General features: G+C 48.3%; 2 protein-coding genes across 2 annotated transcripts in view; both read right to left on the bottom strand.

The window, feature by feature from the left end:
- LOC141748768 (immunoglobulin superfamily DCC subclass member 4-like) overlaps positions 1 to 17009 on the bottom strand; it is a gene marked incomplete at its 5' end in the record, with an annotated part of 49484 nt that extends 32475 nt beyond the window's left edge. The window contains 2 exons of the mRNA XM_074601326.1: positions 16831 to 16964; positions 17008 to 17009. Coding sequence (XP_074457427.1) covers positions 16831 to 16964; positions 17008 to 17009 — 136 coding nt within the window. The remainder of the gene's footprint in view (positions 1 to 16830; positions 16965 to 17007) is intronic.
- Positions 16831 to 21649, bottom strand: part of LOC141748675 (immunoglobulin superfamily DCC subclass member 4-like) — a 48706-nt gene continuing 43887 nt past the window's right edge. Inside the window, exon 3 of the mRNA XM_074601106.1 lies at positions 16831 to 17077. Within this exon, the coding sequence (XP_074457207.1) occupies positions 17013 to 17077 (65 nt within the window). The 3' untranslated portion in view covers positions 16831 to 17012. The remainder of the gene's footprint in view (positions 17078 to 21649) is intronic.

Below are 21649 nucleotides of genomic sequence, written 5' to 3'. Positions count from 1 at the left end.
AGGATTTTTAAATGGAAAATAAGCAGTTTCAACCCAGAACCTTCATCGACTATTGCTAAATGGATGTTTGTTAATTAGATGAAACAAGACACTGCTATCTTCAAACAGAGCAACAGCCACAGAATATACCCTTTGCCAAGGAATTGTAACGGCTCAGAAGGAATCTAGTAACTTGGTTAAAGAAATTCTAACACCCAGACACTACTGTAAACTGCAACAGAGAGGTCAAGCCTCTGCGTCCAGGCCTTCACCTGACGGCACAAAGACTAAATCAGTCATTACACATTTGTAGGAGTGAGCGCTCTTTAGCTTATCCGTGCACAGCCAAACAGCCAACATGTAAATCAAGCAACGTTTACAGGAAGATCTATAGGCTGCACTGCACAACGTCTTGACAACAGGATGGGGATTTTTTGTTTGAAATGAAGCTTCTGCCTGTGTCTGCCCACTGCTGAGCAGAGGTTAAGGGAAGGTTAAGGAAATGCCTTTGCAGTGGCCGAATTTCTGTTGTCAGATGAAAACCACCGGAGCGTTCTTGAGCAGACCAGACTGTTCACGACCCTCAACAGTAGCAACCCTCTTCTTCCAGCTCTCTCAAATACATCTAACTCTGAGGTACACTTTTGTTGTTGTCTTCATGAAGGAAGAAATAACTGCAGAGGAGTCACGTAGCACAAGTAATTCTTAGGCCTGCTCCAAGTGCTCTCATGATCTAGCAGAGAAAGTTGGCGGCAGCAAGTCTCAAACAAATAAAAGCAGGAGCTTTCTGCACAGCATGCGGTTAAACTCACCGTCTCAAGATGCTGCAGAGTTCAAAACCAAAAGGTTCAGACAAGCTCACAAAGGACACATTTACCAGGACTGTTATATACGAAGGTCTCACTGCTGTTCCCACATCCCTGACTGTCACATGCTGAGGGAGATGTCCAAGGAAAGCACCATGTCCTCCCTGCCCAGTTTTTTTACATGCTTTCCTCTAGCATCTGCTGTGGTCACTTCTGGAGATGGCACTGCAATGGCTGGACCTCTGGCCTGACACATACCGGCCATTCACATGGCATTCAAGCAACACTCATTCATACTTGACTTTCTTGTGAACATAAACCAGAGAAGCTTTGGCCTCGGCACACTGGCCTGTCTGCATGGCAGGAGGCCACACACTGCTGCACCGAACGCACTGCGCTCAGCCCATCTCCAGGCTCGTTGCCATTTACTCTAGCACAGAAGTCTTACCAAAGAGAGTTCGTTCAACACTTGAAATTTTCTTGCAGTCCATACTTGCGTGAAAGGGACTTCCATCTGTAGTATCACGTGAGCACAGTTTAAAAGGAGCTACCAAAATCCCCGAGGCACCAAGGGAAAATGGGAGAGAGCAGGAGCCAGTTCTTGTCCAGCAGATGGAAGCAGAGACCAAGGAGCACCCGCAGTCCCCTACCTGGGGCAACGGCTGGAGCACACTAAACTGCAACCCCAGTCCTGGGCAAACCACCAGCAATAAGAGCTGCCATGGGGCACGAAGGAGAAGCCAAGCCAGCCGCCCTCCTTCCAGCGGAACAAGTATGCTACTCAGAGGGCCTGGTGCGTACAGGGACATACAATCTCCTTTGTACTTACAGCATGATGTGGCCTGGCCAGAGTTTTGCTCCATTCACGTACATTAGGTGTTCACATCACTCATGCCTACAGACACTTTCAGCCTCACAGCCATCATGTCCAGGACAAGTTGGGGGACAGAACTGGGACAAGAAGAAACCATATCAGACTATGGATTCAGAGGCCTCATTGACAAACAGATCAAAGTCCTGGTTGCTCTTAACTGCAGCACCAAGACTGGGCTTGAGAGCTACTGAGACAGAAAATGGGCTTAACATAAAAACCGGCACAGGAGCTTCCACAAAAGGCAGGTAAGCTGAAGGATCAGAGAAACGCAAGGCTCTTTGGAATAGCAGCTTTCTTTTAAGTCCAGCTCCAGTTCAGCAAAGCACTAAAATCCACAAGTAATCATTAGTCCTGCAAAACAACAGAGTGCAGGGACTCCAGCAAGACACAGCTGGATGGGTGAGGCCGCTCAGCACATCGCTAATGCGAGGCCTCTACCCTTTCTCTCTCTGATATGGCAGACAGTGAGGAGACAACACTGGAGAAAGAACAAGGAGAAGGAGCTTTCCAGCCAGGATTTGGAAGGAAATACATGAGAAAGAACCAGAGGCAAAGGAAAAGGCTTTTATAGCAGCCATTACAGGGACGGCCACAGCACTGGGAAGACATTGGAGAACCCAGCGAGTTGTGATGAGGTTGGTTTTAAGAGTGAGCTGGGGAAAGAGGTGCAAAAGAGCCAGGTGAGGAGCTGCTCTCTGCTGAGGGGCTGGCAGCAGGGCTGGATGTGGTCACACCTCTCCACAGACCATAAGCTCAGGCCCCGCTCACCCTGTGCAGGGCTCAGCAAGCCTCAACTGCCCACCCTGAAGACCCATTACACATCATGGGGCCACAGCAGCTTAAAAATGAAAATGAACAGGGCAGCAGCCTACACCCCGGGTCCCGGGAGCAGGAGTATACGGGAACAGACTTGCAGCGTGCCACGGGAGTGAGCTTCTTTACCCAACACCACCATCTGCCCAAGTACCTGCTGAGCAGGACATGGCTGAAATACGTCTGTGTGCATAAAGCTGTCCTCTTCTGCAGTGCTGGGGGAAAAAAAATAAATCCAAAGTAAAAAAATAATGCTAGCCAGATGGCAATATATTCCTCGACAGATTTCTAAGCAGCTTTCTCCACTAAACTCAGGGCAGAGGAAGACAGAAACCTCCTCAAACCTGACTTAAACACCCATCTGTTGCATTCAGGTGCACAGCCCCAGGTGCTGGCTGGCAAAAGCACCTTACAGGTTATAAAAAATTCATGTGAAGGCACTTGTCCCGCATCACTTGGTCCCTCAACAGCTGCCTTGTAGGGCTGCCAGTCACTAGGAAAGGGATTTTATGATTTTATGTCCCCAGGAGCCATCAGCCCAGCTCTGCTATCTCCTGCTTTAGCAGAGCTGCCGTGAAGCGCTGCTGTAAAGGCACAGCCTAGAGCTTCACCTCTCCTTGGGGCCTTGCACTTCTCCTGGCTGGGGAAGGACCAACAAAAGGCTTCATCACCCTCACCCTGAACAGTCCCGCAGCAGCGCCACATGCTGCCCTTCCCTCTGGCACTGCCCATCCTGCTCCCTGGCTGCTCCGGAAGGGAAAGAGCAAGGAGTTCACTGGTGGCCAGGTAACCAGACAGCAGGAACTGGGCCTGGTGACCCAAAGGGCTGACAACTAGCCACTTATCAGCTTCATACTTACTCTGCAGAAGGTAGAAAGAGAGCTGGCATCAGGGCTTCCTGACAGTCCAACTCAAGGTCTCTCTGACAACCAAAGCAGTAACAGCCACAGGGATCTGCAGCTGAAACATCCATTTCTGCTTCCTTCTCCCTTGGCCAAAACTCTGGTGTCAGCCTTGAAAAACTATTGTGAAAACATATTAGCCCAGACACCATGTCTGTTTGTCGCTGATTCTTACTGCAATTATATTACAAAACCAAACGGCTCTGCTTGCTTTCCCAGTACATTCCTGGGCGTGTGCATGGATGAATGCCCCATACACCTCTTGCACACATAAACGCATTTCTCTCCAGCTTTGTATTTCACTGTGGGACTGTCAGAGCAAGTCTACAACTCAAGCTCCTCTTTAAAATGAGCCTCCTTTAGAGTACATTTTTCACCTGCTATCTCAATAGGCTGGTTGGATAGGATGGATCACAGGTGAACTGCTATGAAACCAAGGTTTTGTTTGGTTTGAAGAGTTCCCAAGAACAATTCTAAGCTAACCAGGAAAACCTCCACACAAGGGATTCCAACAAACATCAAAGAGTAAAACCAGCGAGAGTTTTTTGTCTCCACTGCCATTAAAATAATTTCAGGTCAAGAGGGAATATTGTTAAAATCAAAAGAAAAAAAAAGAGCTGCAGTTTCCAAGACATCTTTCTCTGCCTGAACAAAACAGGTCACTGAATGCACCTGCACCATGCTGTCCATTCTGTGGTACTAAAAGCTTTCACAGTGCTACTATTTAAAACTGAGATTTCTTCCCCCCTCCCCAGCTTTGTTTTGTCTCGCCAAGTAGCAAAGCTGCTCTAGGCAAAAGCTTTGCACAACCCAAGGCACAACCTGCGGATTCATAGCAAAGCTCACTGTCACTGATGGCCTTTGACGACTTTCTGCCCTTCTGAATCAGATAGATCGATTTTACCCTCTTTTACTGAAAAAAAAACACCTGTAGGGTGCCAAACACGGCTCTGGGGTGACTCGAAGTAGCACACGGGGACTGAGAGAAATCCTCTGGGCACTAAAAAGAGTTAGAGATGAAGGTTCTTTTCCCACACAGTTCATCAACCTGTGCACGTGCTTGTGTTTGCACAGGGAGGCAGTAAGGGTGCCATCACAGAGCAAGAGACAAGACTTGCTGATAATCTGCAGAAATATTTCAAAATATTCCCCCCAGCTTTTATTGTTGATGAATGACTCACTACAGCAGACTTCTCAGCTTATGAGCTTTCCCACTTTCATGAGACAGGAAAGTCAGGCCAAATTTGGGTGCTCCACTTTTTTTGTACCATTGCTCTCCCGGGCATCTCTCAGCGTCTGGAGCTGGGTTCGGAGCCAGGTGGTGGACAGGCACAGAGGAAATACAACAAATTACGTATGATCAAGTGCAGTATAAACATCAAACAGAGGTGGGGAGGGGAGCACAGGGAACCTCGTGACGGCAAGTGGGCACGCCAGATCTCAGCACACAGGCTGCCTAACCTCTGAAAATCCAATCTGTATCATTTCAAAGCAAAGGGGAACTGTAAGCAGGGATGTGAAGGGAGGCACCACGGGGAGCTGCTTGGAACAAAGCTCAGTATGTTTATTTGAAGTTATAGCTTGAGTTACAGCATAAACGAGCTATTTCAAACTCCAAGAGTTTACAACTTGAGTCTGCCTCTAATGTATCCAAAATTCATCAGCTATCCTCTCCCTGCTCTTGTTAGTGCAGAGTATCAGCAAAGGCTTCAGGCAGCGCAACAGGAGGAAAATGGTTTTTTTTTCAGCCAATTTGTGACGGTCGTTTGCAGTGACAAGAAGATGACTACTTGGACAGGAACTAACATCTTTCTCCTGACTCCATAAACACCCTGCCTCGGCTAAAGCGCTGGAAGGTTAAACATGACTTGCATGGTGACACATTCAGCTCTCAGCAGTTCAAGATTTGGAGATATCCAACAACCCAGCAACAATCTTCTGTTCTGCGAACTTTCTCACCCTCTCTGGAGGAGGAGCATGAAACCTTATTCATCCCTGCAAGCCTCCCCCGGGAATAGATTCTAGCACTGAGCAGCTGTTCATTAGAGAAAGTCAATGCTGTCACTGCTGTTATTCTGCAGACAATAAAAGAGCAAATTACCCATTGCAAAAGCACACACCTTCAAAAATGCAGGCGCTGTGTTTGCAGAGCATGTCCTGCTCTTACTCCCCAGCTCTCACCCTTTCCTCAGACAACTCACAGACCTCCTGGACTGTTCAGGGAGAAAGCTGACAGCAACCACAGAGGACAAAAAACATCCTCCACGCCTGCCTTCCTCCTCCCTTTACGCTTTCCTGGAAATTTATCTACAATTTATTTCTACTTCTGGGCTAGACCCAGGACAGCAGATAACTAGCATGTAAAATCTCTAGGCAGGACACTTGCCTAACTGTATCCTAACACTTTGTGACATCTGCTTTGGGGGCAATATAAACAACGTCAGATCTCAAACCTGAGCATGCTTAGAGCAACAAGCATTTCTTCTTTTGTAACAGTTCCCATCTGAACACAGCAATGCACAGCTTTGCAAACAGGAAAGCAAAGCAGCCAAGAAAGGATGGGCATCAGTGATTTTCAGAAGTGGCGGAATAAGATGTTGCGTGCTGCCCTTCTGACACCCTACAATTCAGCCTCCCAAAGTATCACAAGCCAAGTGCTGCCTCCTCCCCAAACACAGCTCTTGCAACCACGCATCCTTTCCAAAAATTACCATTTGATTTTTTTTGTTTTTTCTTCCACCTTTGCTATACCAGTCCCTGTGGCAGTTTGGATTCAAGTTCTGTTTTCCTCCATCACTGAAGCTGGAGAGGGATGACTTTTGGTTACAAGATTATGGGCTCAATTCACCGAACATTTGGTAGTGCTTTGATGGTTCTCAGCGCTGAAAACTCCTCCTCTGCAGAGGATCAGGCTTTGGTTCACAAGCCTTGCAGCAGCATTCAGATGTGTACCTCAGCAGAAACTCCAGCACTGACAACCCTCGCGTACTGGGACTGCTAAAGTTGTCCCAGTACAATCTGGCAGCACCAGATTGCCCATAGCCTCCGTCATTAGAAATGTTCCTTTCTTTCCCTTTTCAGGCAGCTGCAGCATGCCTGGGTCAGCACATGAGTCTTCTTGGAAGGGAGGCTGAAAGCGAACCCAGCTTTTATTGCAAAAGTGACACTGTATTGGCGTAGCACTTTTTTTTCTGCCCAGTAATATAAATGAGCTCAGTAAATCAGCTTTGTATCGTCTTTTTACTTCACATCCTCAAAACATTTTGTAAGTAGCCATGCGTTTGTCAATGCAAACGTTTAACTGAAAAGCTGAACAGGGAAGAACTGATCCCCACATTTTGGAATGGGGACAGAGTCTCTCTTCCCACTTAGTAAATTAGTGCTGCAGCAAAGCAGCTACACATCCTTTGTCATCTTTAAAGCAGCATACAAACAAACATGTATAAACAATGAAAACACAGAATTTCGATCACTTTCTTAGCGCTATTAAGAGACCTCCACATACACCACTTGTATCTCAAACTACTATAGCAAAATCCCCAACAAAGCAGTCGGCAAACAGATGCCAAGATACACAGTGCAACTTACACTTCTACTAGCAGGCACAAAACCAGCTCCTTTAATGTCTGCACGTACGTACGTGCAAAATGGAGAATTTAATAGATGAAGTGCACTTCTGTGATTTTAAAAATAAAAATAATTTTTTAAAAAAAGGAGAGAGATTAATGACTTTGGATGAGGAGTGTTCATTTACTACCTGGACACAGTCCTCAGACCAACATCTGCCACAGCTTCTGGGGTCTCTCCACGGAGCACGTCACACGTCGAGCGTGGCAGGAGGAGCTGCTCTAGGAACTGCTTTTCACTTGGCTTAAGAAACAGCCTGTTAAACTTTCCCCAGCTCTGTATCCTGTGTCTGGAAGCCTGGGTAGCACACAGATCCCAGTCCAGACAGGCAGAGGGGGCCATCAGGCAGTCCTCTTTCATTTCCCTTCACTTCTTTATACAGCCGACAGATTTCAGCTCAGAAATTAAATCCTTTAACGTACGAGCTCAGCCACAAGCTGACACCCTGAACTATATGTAACTAGAAGCCCAGAAAGAGGCTGAGCAGTGGCAGGTTTCCAGGAACTGCCTTGGATTTTTAGGGGTCTCTTCCCCCACCCCAAACCCTTGATCCTTCAGGGTACGGAGTTTTACATGTCCAGGGAACGTTTAGTTCTGCTGCAAAGCAGTCAGAGCATGCTTTGCCCACCACTCCACCTCCTGTAAAGCTGTCAACATTGGCTCTCTGTTTGCGTACACGCATTTGGAACTGCTCTTCATCACGCCAAAAGGGACGGGAGCCAGCCAGACTGCACGAGGAATTCCTGCTCGCTTCCCCAACAAGCGCTTGGAAGCGCCTACATTTGTACCGCTCCGAGCGGGAACTAGGCAAAATAAACAGGAGGTGCCGTGCCGACAGCCGCAGCCAGGCAGCCCTGTAGCCCCACTACAGACAGAGCTGCTGCTTCTTACGAGAATTAGGGGTCTTCTGGTTTTCTGCCACAGGCTCAAGCTAGCCAAAGGGTTGGAGACCTCAAGCCCTGCAGCTGAATCCTCAAGAAGCCTGAAGACACGTCACAGAGTTTTTGGGAGGCAAAAGCAGCAGACCACAAGCTGGAATCTGGCAGAGGCAATAGGAAACCCAAATAGTGGACGGTGAGACCTATCAGAAGAACCATGTTAGAGCATCATTGATAATGTCACCATTTTAGATAATAACTATTCATTAATAAGCTTTTCACCATTCTTAGCACATTTTCACAGATCTTAGCGCAAACAAACTCCTTGAAGGAAAGTCGCTCAGTGTACAGTGGGATTTAAGCCTCTAGATCAGATGAGAAGCCAACAAAAAAAAGAAGTGAAGACAGGAGCAGAGGTACCTTGGTGTCTCTGAAGCAGTGCGGGGAATGGCAGAGCAGTCTCCCTGCCCTAACCCTAAGACCCAGACAGCTTACGTTACTCACGCTGAGCCCTTAAAGCACTGCAAGCCCCAGCCATTCCCCAGAAGCTGCCAGGAACACAGACAAGAGTGACGGAGGCTGCAAGAGGATGCTTTGCAAAGTTATCACCACAACAGGAACCACCATGCTACACCAGGCAAGTCCCATGGCTGACAACACTGATGCTGCTGCAACACGCCATTCTCAGCAGCACAGAGGGCAGAGCCAGACCCCATCCTTGATGTGGCCTGTGCTGCTCCAGTCCAGTCCCTCAACCTGCCTGGCTGCTGTGGGCACCAATCCTCCACACAGCGCCAGCACAGTGCCTCAGCTCTGACCAGCCCAGACGATCTCTCAGCTTCCCAGCAGGGCCAGGCTCTGGTCCAGTGGTTCAAGAGAAAGAGTCTCCCCCGGTCTCTGTCACTAACTTACTGTGCTGCTGTGGGCACATCTCTCAGCATCTCTGTGACTCCATCGGCTCACAGTTCATAACATTGCTAATTCACAGAAGCGAAGGTGCAAAAGTAATAGTTAGAAAGCATCAGAAGACCCTTAACAAGAGCCACCGTATCAGAGATTTAAATATAGACATCCCTCCAAATCAGTAAACACCAAATGGCCCTGCAGACCTGAGCTTGCCAGTCTCCGGATTCAGAGGAAGCATTCCCACACTTCTTTAACCACCATTACACCAGCTCTCTTTGTCATTTTCCTAGGATAGCGCATCACCTCCCAGGATGAGGCAGGAGAAGTCACCAAGAAAAAAAGCTGCAAGACAAGCAGAGACAGTCTTTACCTCTTGCGACAGTGATATGGTCAACAGAAGACCTTTCTGGCTCACAGGTGACAAGCCCTGAAACCCCTCCCTACTCAGTCACCTCACCTCGTCTTAGTGACTGGAGCCATTCCACTCCAGTGACCTCCTCCTAGTGCTCAGAAGCCGATGTTTCATTTCCCAGGGGCTGACACCTATTTCATCACATCTATTTGCAATTCAGATTTATTTGCAACATCAGACCTATTTGCAATTCACGACAGCAGAGAGGGAACAGGCTGGAGGCCCTGGGCTGTGCAGAAGGATACAACCCTCCTTTTAGACCTGGGCTCGTGCTCTGCCCCATTCCATCTGCCAGCAATGGCCGGTCACAGCACTGTCATGCACAGCTTTGAAAAGTGAAACATTATGGGAAGCCACCTCGTAGCGTGGCCTCCCTGATGCCAGGTATGCAGAACGCTTCCTACAAGCTACACTTCAAACACACAACATGCTGGGCGCCTACAGTAACACAGTCTGGCAGCAAACAAAGACTGCCAACTTGGAAGGAAGAACTAAAAGCAGATGGATGCATCTGCATTAACTGAGGACAATGCAAATCTGTTTTTCTAGGAAAAGTTTGGAAGGAAAGCTGGCTTTCCATGGGGAAGGATCATTAGTGATATCCACAGATTCTGTCAAAGCCCTTTGGCTGGATGCTTGCTGAGTGCTGCAGAGAGCCCTGATCTGTCTAAGACTGTGCCTGAAGACATGGTGTTTGGTAACACCACCCACCCTTCCTTATCCCATCCCCCTTCTCTTTTCCTGCTTCTCGCTCTCATCCACAATCCATGTGGCATTGCCCCTCGGCTGCACTGGGAACAGAGCTGGGCAAGAGCATCTCTCAGTTACTGAAGGCAAACTCCCAGCTGTGTCCTGAGCAATCCCTGGCATCCGAGATATCCAAGCGTGGGCTCAGAGCAGCACGGCTCAGCTCCTGATTCAGCCTCCCTTGTGATCTGGGCCGACTCACCCCATTTTTTTTCCCTTAGCACCACCGGGCCTATTGACATAGTGGGTCTCAGCGACCAGGAAAAGCCTTCTCCATATGTCTGTCTCCCAGCTAAAGCAAAAGGACCGTGAGCTTTGCTATGCCTCTGGACGCTTGCAACATCGTCACTCCAGCTGTTAGGATGCTGTAAGTTGCCATAGGGCATGGCTAGCCCTCGACCTCAGAGAGCTACTGAGGCTCTGCTGTAACACAGACAATTAATAATTAACAGGTGCCATCAGGAACCCAACCACATCAACCTTCCCGTCCCACAGCCCACTGCAAGCTGCTGACCTAATTAGGATCTCTATTCTTAGCTCCCTTCCAGGCTCACAGCGCAGGCACAGCCTCTTCTATAGCCTCCAGGAGAGGCCAGGTGTGATCCCTGCAGTGCAGATGTGCTGATGCACCACAGGGTTACACCACCACCAAAAGACTCTTAGGGAAGGGCTGAATGGATCCAACTGCTTAAACCCTGCTTCAGTCCGAGCCTTACCAAACACAAGCTCTTATTTCAGGAAGGCTCAAAAGCACAGCAGATCTGGATTAATAAGAGATGCACATGGAGAACACTGGAGGATTGCAAACCATCCCTGAATCCCGCCATCCCTAGTCTTCAGGAGTCAGAGACAGAGCTGCCTGTAACACACGAGCCTGGCCATATCTGACAGCTCCAAACATCATGCATAGCCAACGCTGCGTGTGGAAGAGACCAGTTTCCCCTCAGGACCTGGAAACAGCTCACCTATTCCCAGCTGTACATCCCTTGTTCTGCTCTATTATCCTTGACACCTCTGCTGCCTCTCACTTCGGTGCCAATCCCGGGCTTAGCTGTTCTGCTTAATGGGAAGTGAGGGCTCTGAATTTTGTATCAAACCCTTTGTCACCACAGGCTGCTAGAGCTGTCAGGAGCATGGCATATCATAGCCCCACCAAACTTCACAGGCAGCTGAGCTGAAACTCCCCCTCCGGCTCCTGGGAACAGGCTGCTGACACTTGAGCTACGAGAAGCTTTCCCTTGGTGATGCGAGTGGTGTGATGCACGCTGGCCCCGTACGAACTCCAGCCAAGGAGAGAGCTGTGTATTTGGGTGGGTGCCTGATGCATGTCTGCACCAACCCTTCACAAGTTTCAGCCAATATCTGTGGTCTCAGTCCTGTTCCATGCGTGCTTGAAATCACTAGCATTGCTAGGCTCAGTAAAAGGGAGACAGAGTGAAAGTTTACAGCTCGTGTTACGCAGAAGGTCACTTCTAGCTTTAAAGATCTATTTATTAAGCTAGAAATGCTGTGTATCTCCTCCTTGATCTTGCCATCCTCTGAATTCACACTTAGCACCCTCTGCCATAAATAAGGATCAAGAGCATTTTACAGAATCCAGCAGATGCATTATGCAAACAGGTTCAGATACCTGCCGCCCAGGAAACCAGAGCTTCAAAACACATAAACTGAGTCCTCACGGCTGAGCTTTTGCGATGTCAAGTGGAGAGCGGTTCCCTGCCTAACTGCTAGTAAAGCAAGAGAGTAGAGGACAAAGAAAAACAGGATGCTAAAAGAAGAAAGGGAAAAGCAACAGAGGTCCGTGCCCAGCAGAAGAGGTACACAGCAGTTGCAGGCTGGAACTGGGATGTCCCCTTCTCCAGAGGTGAAGCATCATTTGCTGGTTAAATCAACAACTCACAGGAAAAATACAGCTGCCTTTACCCACCCCATGTTTTCTCTCTCTATGCATTTCTGTGACTCTCTTGCCTCCTGGAAGCACAGCCTTTAGCAGCCTCTTCTGTCCACAAACACAGCTGTGGAAACTCTCCCCCACAACACAGCAGGGCCCTGCTGCCTCTGCCACATGGGTTCCTACTGGAGGTAGACCACCCCTGACCAGGTGGGACCATCACCCCACTCTAGTTAATGCTGCTCTTTGCCATCAATGGCAGCAGCCACAATGGGATCAACACCAGGCTGTGGTCAGGGAGGTCACACCAGAGCACCACTAACCCGAATCCCAACTTCCCTGTCCCTAGATTGCATGGTACCCATGTTCAAAGCTGCAAGGGGAGCACAGTACGTGTCGTCAGGGCTCAGGCTGAGAGCCAACCCAGCATCCAGCACGTCATTCGCACATGCAGGGACTGAAAATCCACTTGTGGTAACAGCACGTCTGTTTCTGTGAGGTGGTGGCCAACTGCGAGTGCTGCTCACTTCATCACCACCTTCCCTTCTATCCCCAAAGCTCATCCCATTCAATAGCTGTATTCTCCTACAGCCCTTTGGAGAAGGAACCACCCAGGTCCCAGCACCCAGAGCCAGGCTCTCTCTTGGTACCTGCAAGTCACTGCAATACAAACCCCAAAAGAACAAAAACCGTGAAGGTGTTTCGGCTGCCTCCAAGCTCTGTCCCTGTTATCATATTTCATACAAATATTTGGCTGAAAAATACATTTCCTGGGACACTGCTGCAGCAAGCTGCTACAACTGTCAACGTAAATGATGTTCTGCCAACGGCAATCTCACAGTGTCATCTCTAATAACACACTACTAAATCCCAACTCACAGGGGATGCGCTCATCTGCTGGAAGACTCTTCAGTGGCGTGCTCGGCCCAGACCTCAGCCCTGCTGTACCTACGCCCATCGCCCCGGTCTGTTCTTCCCACTCCTGCATTTATTGCAGCACAGGCACAGGATCACGTGGAACACGACTGCTGAGACCACTGTGCGAACATCGCTGCATAGGTGCTTTGTTGGTGCTGGGGGAAGGCTGTTGCACATTCTGATTCTTTCCATCCTGGTCTGAGGCAAAGCTTTTTACCCATATACCAGAGTGACGTGTCACAGTAATCACGGCTACTCTGCATGCACAGACCAGGAGTCAGGTGCAGAGGACACAAGGAAGAAAAACCCCTTTTCCTCTGCAAGTGCACCTTGATGCCCAGCTCACCTGAGCAGACAGACCTCCAGCATGAAATGCCCATAACCACTCTGCAGACTGACCCATCGCTTCTAAGAGGGCAACTCCAAGCCCATTACATTATCCCCACTTCCAGAGGCAGAAATTATGCGTTGAAGAAGTAATTTTCCTCTGTAGCCTGGATAACAGAGAGGAAAGGAAAACCCAAGAGTCCTAGCTCCCAGGACCACGCTTTGTTGACTCTGATGGTTACTTGGGAATGCAAGCCACCAAGTACCAGATGTGGGGCAAACACAGAGCAAGAGATAGTCCCTATCCCCAAGAAAATACATAAGAGCAAGCATGTGCATGACATGGAGGGGAAAAGTGAAGTGATGTGCAAAGTGACCTGTTGAGACCACACAACATCATGTTCCTCAAGCCCTTCCGCTACTCTTCTTTGAGAGCCGCTTTACGAAGCATGGCAGCACTTTCTTGTGTATGCCAAGGACCTGGGAACACAACCAGGACACACTGAGAATTAACGCTTTATGTACAAGCTCAGAGTGGAGCTCCAGAGCCTGCTTCCAGAAAAAGGAGCTACAAGAAAGAAGACACAGCCCCGTGGAGACCTGACCCCAAGCAGAGCCAGCACGCACAGATGAAGCGCCTGGGAAAAGCATCCAGCAGCCAGCTCCTAATGCTCTTTTTGGCAGAGAGCTCAGCAGGGCTGCAGTGTTCATTCATCATCTGTCCAGGTGAGGGGTGAAGGGACAGAGCTGCCACATGTGTTTGGCGCTCTGTCCGCTGGGGAGCAGTGGAGATCCAAGGGGAAAATCCACGTTATCTCTATTTGGACAGCAGGCTCTGTTTCAGGGATGCATGACTGTATCCCGCTCTCTGTCTGCTCTCTTCCCTTCCAGCTCAAAACACCGCTTCCCCAGGGAACGTCTGGAAATTTGCACCATGAAGTCTGCACAGCTGAAACATCTGCAGCGCTTACAGCACCACCGTGCACCGTCGCTCTCTGCCCTGCCTCTGCAAGGCCAGCATGTGTTTAGCCACTGACACACAATACAGCCTTCCCTGTGTGATGGGGAAGTCACACTGTCAAGAGAAGCGACACTTTTAGGGTTTTTAGGCCATGCAAATATGACAGAAGGGGGTCGTGCTAATTGCTGCCTCTACTGGGAAAAGGCCTTTAATAAGGGAAATGGAACAATTCCCAGCCATCATATTGGGAACAAGGGGGAGAGGGAGGAGGAAACGGACAACTGGGCAGAAGGGCTACAGGGAAACAGATTCTTTTGCTATGCACAGCTAGTTCACATCCAGCGCTGTCTGGCAGGGCCAGAGGCATGAACAGCAGACAATCCCAGGCCTGAGGGCCAGCAACCCAGTGCAAATGAAAGTGTTTGCATTATAACCAGCATGGCCCCAAAAATCCATGACGAGCACACAGACTCGGTCATCATCACCTGGCACTGCCCAGTGCTGTCACTGGGACACCAAAGCTGCAGGCACAGCTGGTAAATGAGAACTAGGTACCACTGCACAAACCGTTCCCAGGGGCCTTGGCAGAACAGTGGGACTCAAAGGCTGGATTCCCATCTTACCCCACCACAAACAACTCGCTAGCCATCAGCAGGGAGGGAAGACTTAGTTTAGTTGCTCCTGCCTGCAGACACATAAGAGTTTGGTCCCTAAAATTTCCAAACAAGCAACTCAATAGCTGTATTTCAGGCTATTGTTCTTTTGTTGCTGTTTTGTTTTTTCCTGAGATTTTTTGTTTCTTTTGTTTTAGTTTCATTTTTTTACAACTAGCGAAGGATTTCTGCCTGATCAGGTCACTCCAACTACCGTCAGCTGCTTCTGAACAGGGAGGCAAAACTCCTCAAGTCAGTCCAGGCATCCAAAAATGTGCCTCTGATGGTGAAGTGCTGAAACAAAAAAAAGGATCAACACCATGCCAGTCACTCATGGAGGAGTCTGCAGCCTGCACAGGTCACTGCAGTTTCCCATCTGTCTCAGAGATACTTCTCCCCAATTATAAAAATCCCAGAGATTTAAACAGGCATGTTTTTCATCACTATCAGCTCAATCTGGTGAAAAACTCAACCTCACATATTTGTTTTTGCAGCCAGCGGGTGGTGTGGTGCTGCAGAAGCGAGACTTGGGTGAGAACTCCAGGCAGAAATCTGCTCAGGCCGGCTGGTGCTCCAGAAGGAACGCTTCCCATTTAACCTCTTCCATTGCCTCCATTTGCAAAGCAGATTAAACATTGCAGAGTTACAAGATACAGTTACGCAGAACGAGTTATGATGCCAAGGACAGCATATTCACCTTTGTAGCTTGATCAATATTACTTATCAATAGCGAACCAGACCCAACACGGGAGCTGGCTCCGGAGCGTGGAACTGCCCATAGCAAGCGCTACCCTCGCCTCCATGCTTCATTAAGCACACAGAGGATCTGGCAGGAGCTGGCAATTAGATACAAAGCATTCAAAACCCCTCACAAATTCTCTGCAGATTCCACACAGATTACCTCCACGACACAATCCATTGATCAGAGGTGTATTCTCAGGCTCCACAGTTAATTACACTCCCTGCTGATGGATGAACAGCAAAGCCATCTCTGTGAAAATACACTGGTAGCAGAATGCCAAGCAACGCAATCCTAAACAAAGACAAAAGGGGCTGGGAAGGATTTCAGAGCTTTCAAGGTTAAAGCTGCCTATAAAATACACTGGGGTCAGCAAGAACAGGAGACAGACATGGCAGGGGGCACTGTCCTGAGAGAAGGGACAGCTCAGCCAGACTCCCAGCCCTGGTGAATTTGCCCACTTGCAGGACGGGGATTATACAATACTGGGGAGGCAGCCAGGCGTGCTGGGAAGATGCTGGAGTCTGGAGACCCCCACGGCATTCGTGCTCTTGGCTACGTTCTCGTGTTCAGACTTGCCCACTGCACTCTTGGTTTACAGAGAAAAATGCACTCGGAGACTGAGGCCCAGATCGGGAGGCGAAGGACAGCTCACACCCGAAGCCTTGCTCCAACACTCTGTGTCACCAGAAGAAATCCCAGCTGAGGCTGTTCCCAAATACCACAAAAAAGATCTCTGAAGCCCACCCAACAGCTCAGCAAAGGGCCAGCAATACGGACGCAGAATACAAGTCAGATGTCACTGTGCTTAACCTCCTCTAGACTCTGCTAGGCAACCCGGGGGAGACACAGCCCTGCCAACAGCTCCAGCCTCCAACTATTTCTCTTGCTAGCTTAGGCAAGCATCTTCCTCTGTCCATGCCAGCCTTCGTTCATCTTGCCATCCAAGGCCACTGGAGATAAGATCACAACAACACTGCACTTCCCCAAGGTGCAAGCAGGGTCCCAGACCCCTTCTAAGAGCCCCACACCATAAAGCAGTCTAAGGCTACTAAAATCCACCTGCTGTTACAATCCACCTGCAAAAGAAAATCCCTTGGTGCAGAGAGAAACAACCCCATTATTATTGTTGGCTGCCTAGTCCTAGGGCTTGGCAGAGCAGCCAGCTGTGACCCCCAGGTGGCAATACCTCCCAACCCAGCTTGCTTATCCTGCTTATAAAATTAAGAGAAATTTTTATTAAAATGCTTTCTCTACAAGTTTGGGCCAAACCCTGCCACGTGCAGAGCCATACCAGCAGGAGAGATCATCACCAACATTGCAGCCCAGCTTGCCAACACACGCAACGGCTATGAGGCAGACGTGCCCAGGCCAACACACTCCTGCCTGCACCTTACCTTTTAAGACACTGAGGATGGCATCATTGCTGTAGCGTTTTCGGGCGGCGTTGGTTGCCACGCAGTGGTAAGCCCCAGCATCACTCTCCTGCACATCCACAATTTGGAGGACACCATTTGGAAGAGTTATAAACCTGAGTGACCAAAAGGAAGAGTGTGAGACAGGCTACGCCTTACCTGAGCTATTCACCAACTCCAAGCCCTTTTATCCCTTCCTTTTCTCCTGCAAATGTATCACATGCAGGTCCTGGTAATGACAGCAGAATGGGACCGAGAAACCTTAGAGCAACCCAACTGGTGGCTCTTAAAAAGCAGCAGGTACAGGCCTATCCATCGCCCTGCACACGCACATTTCTACATACAGATTTGTAGACGTCTCCAAGCATACAAGTGCCTTTGCACACACTATGGCCAGTTTCCCCACTTGCTTTTCACAAAGGTTTGGTAGTCAGAGAAAAAAAAAAACATCACAAGCAAGTCTGAACATCATCTTTTTCCTGCTGCATCTCAAGTACATGAAGGGACCAACTGACACACAGATGCACCTTCATGGTCCAAAGCAGCCAGGACATGGTCACCTGAAGCTGCACCATTCCGGGGTTGTGTTGATTGCTCTTGTTCTTCCAAGAGTTTCTGGTTTTCATAAGCTGACAAACTTACAGTCGGGCAATTCAGCATCCCCCCATTTGCCCGTGGGGTGCTACTGGGCAACACTTCTGTGGAGTGAAATGGCTACACGGCTCACAACATGAACACAATCCTTGCTGCATTATACTGAACAAAGCAGATGATTAGCAATTAGCATAAAAGTGGGAGCTGGCTGTCAGCATCTCCATTTTCTGCCTGGATTCCTAGATGGCAGCCTCTTTATTCTTGAATGCAAGGCGCAAAGCCTACGTGATCCTTTTTAATTATATATGAGATCCATTTTTAATTGCAAGCCTCTATAAACAGAGCTGCTGAGCTTTGACAGGCAGCTCTGGGTTATCAGTCTTCATTATGAAGAGGACACATTCAAAGGCAATTGCTAAGGGGAGGGATAGCTGCTATTCCACAGGAACAGCACAAAGACAAGTTATAAACATGAGTGCCAGTCCTTCCATCCACAAAGATCCCAGTAAGTAAATCTGGTAAGTAAAACTGTGGTTTTCCAGGTGCTGAGACAGATAGAGTGCCATGAGTTAAGTGCCATGGAACCAGGAGGACCTTAAGAGATACCCATACTGTGTTCAAGCCATGGGCACCAACAGCACACCTGCTGGAGCAAACATTTATCCTAAATCTCCCGCCATGGAAATACCTCCATTGCCCTAAGCAGTCTGTTTCAGAGACAACTATCCCTGCTGCAAGTCTAGCATCTATCCTGGACCTCAGTTGCTGCAATCTGAGCTCATCACTTCTTGTCCTCTTCACAGCTGATGAAGAAACAGAAGAGCTAAGAGAGCTCCTCCAGTGACCATACTGTCTCTAGTGGCACAATCCTACAGCCTGATTCACGGACAGAGACTTACTGAAGCTTCCCATGTACACAAGGGCAACTGCCCCGCATCCTCCCTAAAGCCATGCTCCCACTACTTACAAAGACACTTTCCTCAGATCAAGCTCCAGAGACCTCAGAAGTGGTGGTACCCAGAAAGCTCTCATCAGGATGCCTCGTCAGGACTCAGGAGAAAGACGACAAATATTTGCATCCTCTCAGCTCTGCGGAGGGAAAGCCTCCCACTGCGATAATATTTATTTTTGTCGTGCATCTGCTATTTGAGTCTGTAATTAATATCAACATATTTCAAACACCAGGCAAGGCATCTCCCAGCCACAAAAAGAACACTCCAATTATGTATCATGGATTCCTTGAGTCTGGGAAGGACCTCTGAAAATTCTCTATGATTTTTCCCCTCTCAGAGCAGGGTCAGCTACACCAGGTTGTTCAGGATCGTGTCGCATTCATCCAACACACCCAGTTTTCTCTTGAGGGTAGAAAAGAAGCCACTGTGCTTCTAAAGAGAGCAGGAGCTAGAGGCAAGGGGGAGTGAGTGGGGAGACTCAATCAACATATAGCTCAGATGGTCCCCTCTGGTGAGGCCAGCAGCAGAGAGCTCTACTAAACGCAGTATGTACTGTTGGGAAAGCAGAGGGGTGAGTATTGCTCTCCCAGGGAAGCAAGGAGGGAAGAAAGGCAGGATTTCTTTCTCTATCCACAATTTCTCCCAGCTGTTCACAAAGCCTCCAGCTCTTCAGGCTCCTGGCAGCCCTGAACTGGAAGACTCCAAGCAGCCTGCAAGAGCATTTTGCTCCATCCCCAGACTCTCTGCGAGGAAGCTGAGTTTGCCTGGTAACTCAGAGCAGACAGTTGGCACCAGCTTTTCTTCCACACAAAGGGAAGGTCTTTTTGTCTGCTCACCTTCCCTATGGATTAAGCAGAAAACAAAAGTCAAAGGAGAGATAGACAAAGGCCCTGGGAGAAACAGAAATACGGGCACCTCAGCAGTCTCAGGAGTTTTGCCATTGACAGCTACAGTGCCAGGATCTTACAGGAGGCTGTTTGAATGGGGGCAAAATACAAGGCCCCCACCCTTGCAGCAGGTCGCTGGTTAAAGAACAGTGCATTCAGACCAGGGCCCAGCTCCCATAGGCACAGAAGGCAGCAAACTGCAAGAGCAACAGGGCACAAACACGTAGCTGTTCCCCTCCCTGTTCCTCCCGGCGCAGACTTGTACAGGGGAGCAGGGGCAGAGAAGAGAGCACTGGGGGGCCGACAGCTGCTCACCTCTTCAGTGACAATTACAAAGACAGTAATCATCAAGAACTCAAGAACTGAAATCAAGCACCGCTGCCTTGTGCCCAAACCCTGCAACTCTACAGCTCAGTGTGCTACACTATGTGCATAGCGGAGAACATTCCAGCTTTACCAGTCTTATTCCCTTTCTTACTTTCTCTCCGACAAACTGCTGGCACATCCTTCCTGGCAGCCTTTGCAGGTATACAAAACAGACTGAAGCACCAGTCCTCAGGACAAGTTAGGAATCCACAGCTTTGCTGTGGACTCAAAGTCTGCAAGCCCTCACAGCTCAAGAGCCCCGTACATGAGCCTGAGCCATATCAAGGCACTCCTGACACATGACAGAAGTAAACTTTCCACACAGATAAAACCCTCACTTAGCCAAAATGTGGAAAAAGATATTGTGATTGCAGACCACATGATCTGCAGGGTATGCATTTGTGTGCAGACCTCCAAAGACCTGCAGTTCTTAAGAAGTTCTCATCTTGGCTCTAGAGAAAATAAACAGCAATTTGGAGCCTGGTGTGAAACCCAGCCAGCACCTGAAACAGAGAAGAAATTACGCCAAGAGATGTTGCACACACCCCAAAGAAACTGCAATCTAGAGAAATCCTGCAAGCCACCTCTCAGCAGCTGCTACAGATTTAAGACCATGTTTTTTTTTTTTTTTTTTAAGTACTTCAGAGCCAGAACTGCAAAATACTTCTGTGCCTTAGTCACATATGAAAGTTAGATTTTGTCTTGACCTTCAGCAAGGCCCGAAAGGTATTCTGAAAACATCATTAAGCCATTGTCTACCCTTTGGGTTGCCTACCTATTTTTTAAGCTCAGACTTCAACACCTTCAAGGTGGCACCACGCTAGAACCTGCACCCAAGGGCAAAAGCCAAAGAGAGTGCCCAAAGGCAAGATCAACACAAAAAAGGAAAAAAAAAAAGGCAAAAAAAAAGCAACATCAATTCGCCATGATTACTCTATCGCTCTTAAAAGAAATCATAAATACTGATGTAGTAGCGGTACCTCAAGTGTTGTATCTACAGCCCCAGAGTCTGATTTTGTACATACACCTAATCATGCTATTCTGGAATATGAAATCATCATCCTGACGCCTACCTATCCAAATGATTGCATTTTCACAGGCTCATCAGACGTGTGCACAGGAGGGAGTCCACAGCAATCAGAGGCTGGCCTGAGATCTGGTCCTTAAGGATGATGGGGTAAGGATAACAGAGCTCTGGTTGGCAGCCAATGTTTCCTGGAATTCACTTAATTCCTTCGAAAGTCGGTTATATTAAGTCCAACAACAACAACTAGACAAGAACGAAAAAGCAAATCCTTCTGAAAAAGCATATTAGCTAAAACATGATTTAAAAAGCAAGATCTGCAGCTAGAGATTATGGTCTGCCTTTTACAAGGGAGACAATTTTCAGGCTGCCCGTGTTGAAAGCAATCTCCAAGCAAGTAATTTCACAACATCCATCGAGCTGTCTCATTAAAAAGCTATTGCCTTATCTATGGCACGCTTTCCTCTGCAATCCCTTCTTTTTTGTTTGTTTTTTTTTTTCTTTCTTTTTTTATTAATTAATTTTCTTCACATTACAAAGCAACAGCCTCGATGCCACACTTCAGACTCAACAATATAAGAGGTTATTCTTACAGAAACAGTCATTGCTGCAAAATTATACCTAAACCTTACCCCACACCTTCTTCCTTCCTCTCCTCCTGCCTCTTAGCTTAACTTCCCTGCGAGGAAACGGCTCCTTCTGCAGAACACAAAATTAGTTTTTAAGAACTAAAGGACAATGCAGTCACTGATCCCCTGCAGGGGATCTACAGTGCATCTACACTGCAATCTACAGACCAACTAAGAGCCAACTAAGGGTTTATCCTCTTCTCATGCCTGCAACTGACTTTCATTAAGGAAAAGGTATCATGCTGCAAGATTCTCATCTTTTCCAAAAAAAAAAAAAAAAGAAAATCCAGGGTCTTCTACTAGGTGATCTCTAAACACAGGAATAAAACAAATGGAAAGACCACCCAG

Source organism: Larus michahellis, chromosome 9 (assembly GCF_964199755.1).
Source record: "Larus michahellis chromosome 9, bLarMic1.1, whole genome shotgun sequence".
In the NCBI taxonomy this organism is placed as follows: domain Eukaryota; kingdom Metazoa; phylum Chordata; class Aves; order Charadriiformes; family Laridae; genus Larus; species Larus michahellis.
Note: the sequence above shows the minus strand (reverse complement) of the source record. Positions and strands in the feature narration are given on the sequence as shown.